Source organism: Chaetura pelagica, unplaced genomic scaffold, assembly GCF_000747805.2.
Source record: "Chaetura pelagica isolate M959 unplaced genomic scaffold, ChaPel_1.0 scaffold232, whole genome shotgun sequence".
Lineage (NCBI taxonomy): Eukaryota > Metazoa > Chordata > Aves > Apodiformes > Apodidae > Chaetura > Chaetura pelagica.
In genome coordinates, this window is record NW_009952441.1 from 774,378 (window position 1) to 775,062 (window position 685).

The window sequence follows — 685 nt, forward strand, 5'->3', positions numbered from 1 at the left end:
CAATGGCTTGTCCTTGGCAAGTGCCAAAGCACCCCAGGGCCAAGTGAGCACCCTTCCCATGTGGAACCAGCCAGGAGACAGCCCTCACGGGTGGTCCTGGCTTGTCATAAAACAGCCCCAGACCTCCTCCCTGCTGGGAACGTCTGCTGGGAACTGCCAAGGGATGGTGGCACTGGGCAGAGGGGAAAGCAGCCAAAAGCAGTGGGGAAGGAGGGATGAGGCAGAGCAGAGCACAGCTTCAACCGGGAGAGAAGAGACAGGAAAAGGGCAGAGACCTTGATGTTCTAGATTTTGTGCTTGCAAAGCCAAAACGCTGAGGGGTGCTATGCAATAGATGAAGTAACCAGCTGATGGACATGCAGAGCCCAGGCAGATGCCCCCACCATGCTTCTCCCACCCGAGGATGACATGCGAGACAATGTCTACCACTATGATGAGGAGGGTGGCGGTGAGGAGGACCAGGTGGGACAGCTGTGTTGGGCCAGACCCTGCCCATGGGCTCCCTGTGGAAGCCCCTGTCCTTCCCACCCCAGGGTGGCAGTGCCAGCGGCCATCCCTTGAGCGTCATCTCACTGCATCCCCCCATCACAGGACTATGACCTGAGCCAGCTGCACCGGGGCCTGGACGCCCGCCCTGAGGCGATCCGCAATGACGTGGCCCCCCCGCTGAAGGCAGCCCCCCAGG

At 60.7% G+C, this 685-nt stretch overlaps 2 protein-coding genes across 2 annotated transcripts in view; both read left to right on the forward strand.

The window, feature by feature from the left end:
* The window catches only part of CDH3 (cadherin 3, type 1, P-cadherin (placental)), a 30,626-nt gene extending 30,283 nt beyond the window's left edge, over positions 1–343 (forward strand). The window contains exon 18 of the mRNA XM_010008466.1: positions 335–343. Within this exon, the coding sequence (XP_010006768.1) occupies positions 335–343 (9 nt within the window). The remainder of the gene's footprint in view (positions 1–334) is intronic.
* Positions 344–384: 41 nt separating this feature from the next.
* Positions 385–685, forward strand: part of TANGO6 (transport and golgi organization 6 homolog (Drosophila)) — a 37,929-nt gene continuing 37,628 nt past the window's right edge. Inside the window, exons 1-2 of the mRNA XM_010008467.1 lie at positions 385–462; positions 592–672. Of these exons, the coding sequence (XP_010006769.1) occupies positions 385–462; positions 592–672 (159 nt within the window). The remainder of the gene's footprint in view (positions 463–591; positions 673–685) is intronic.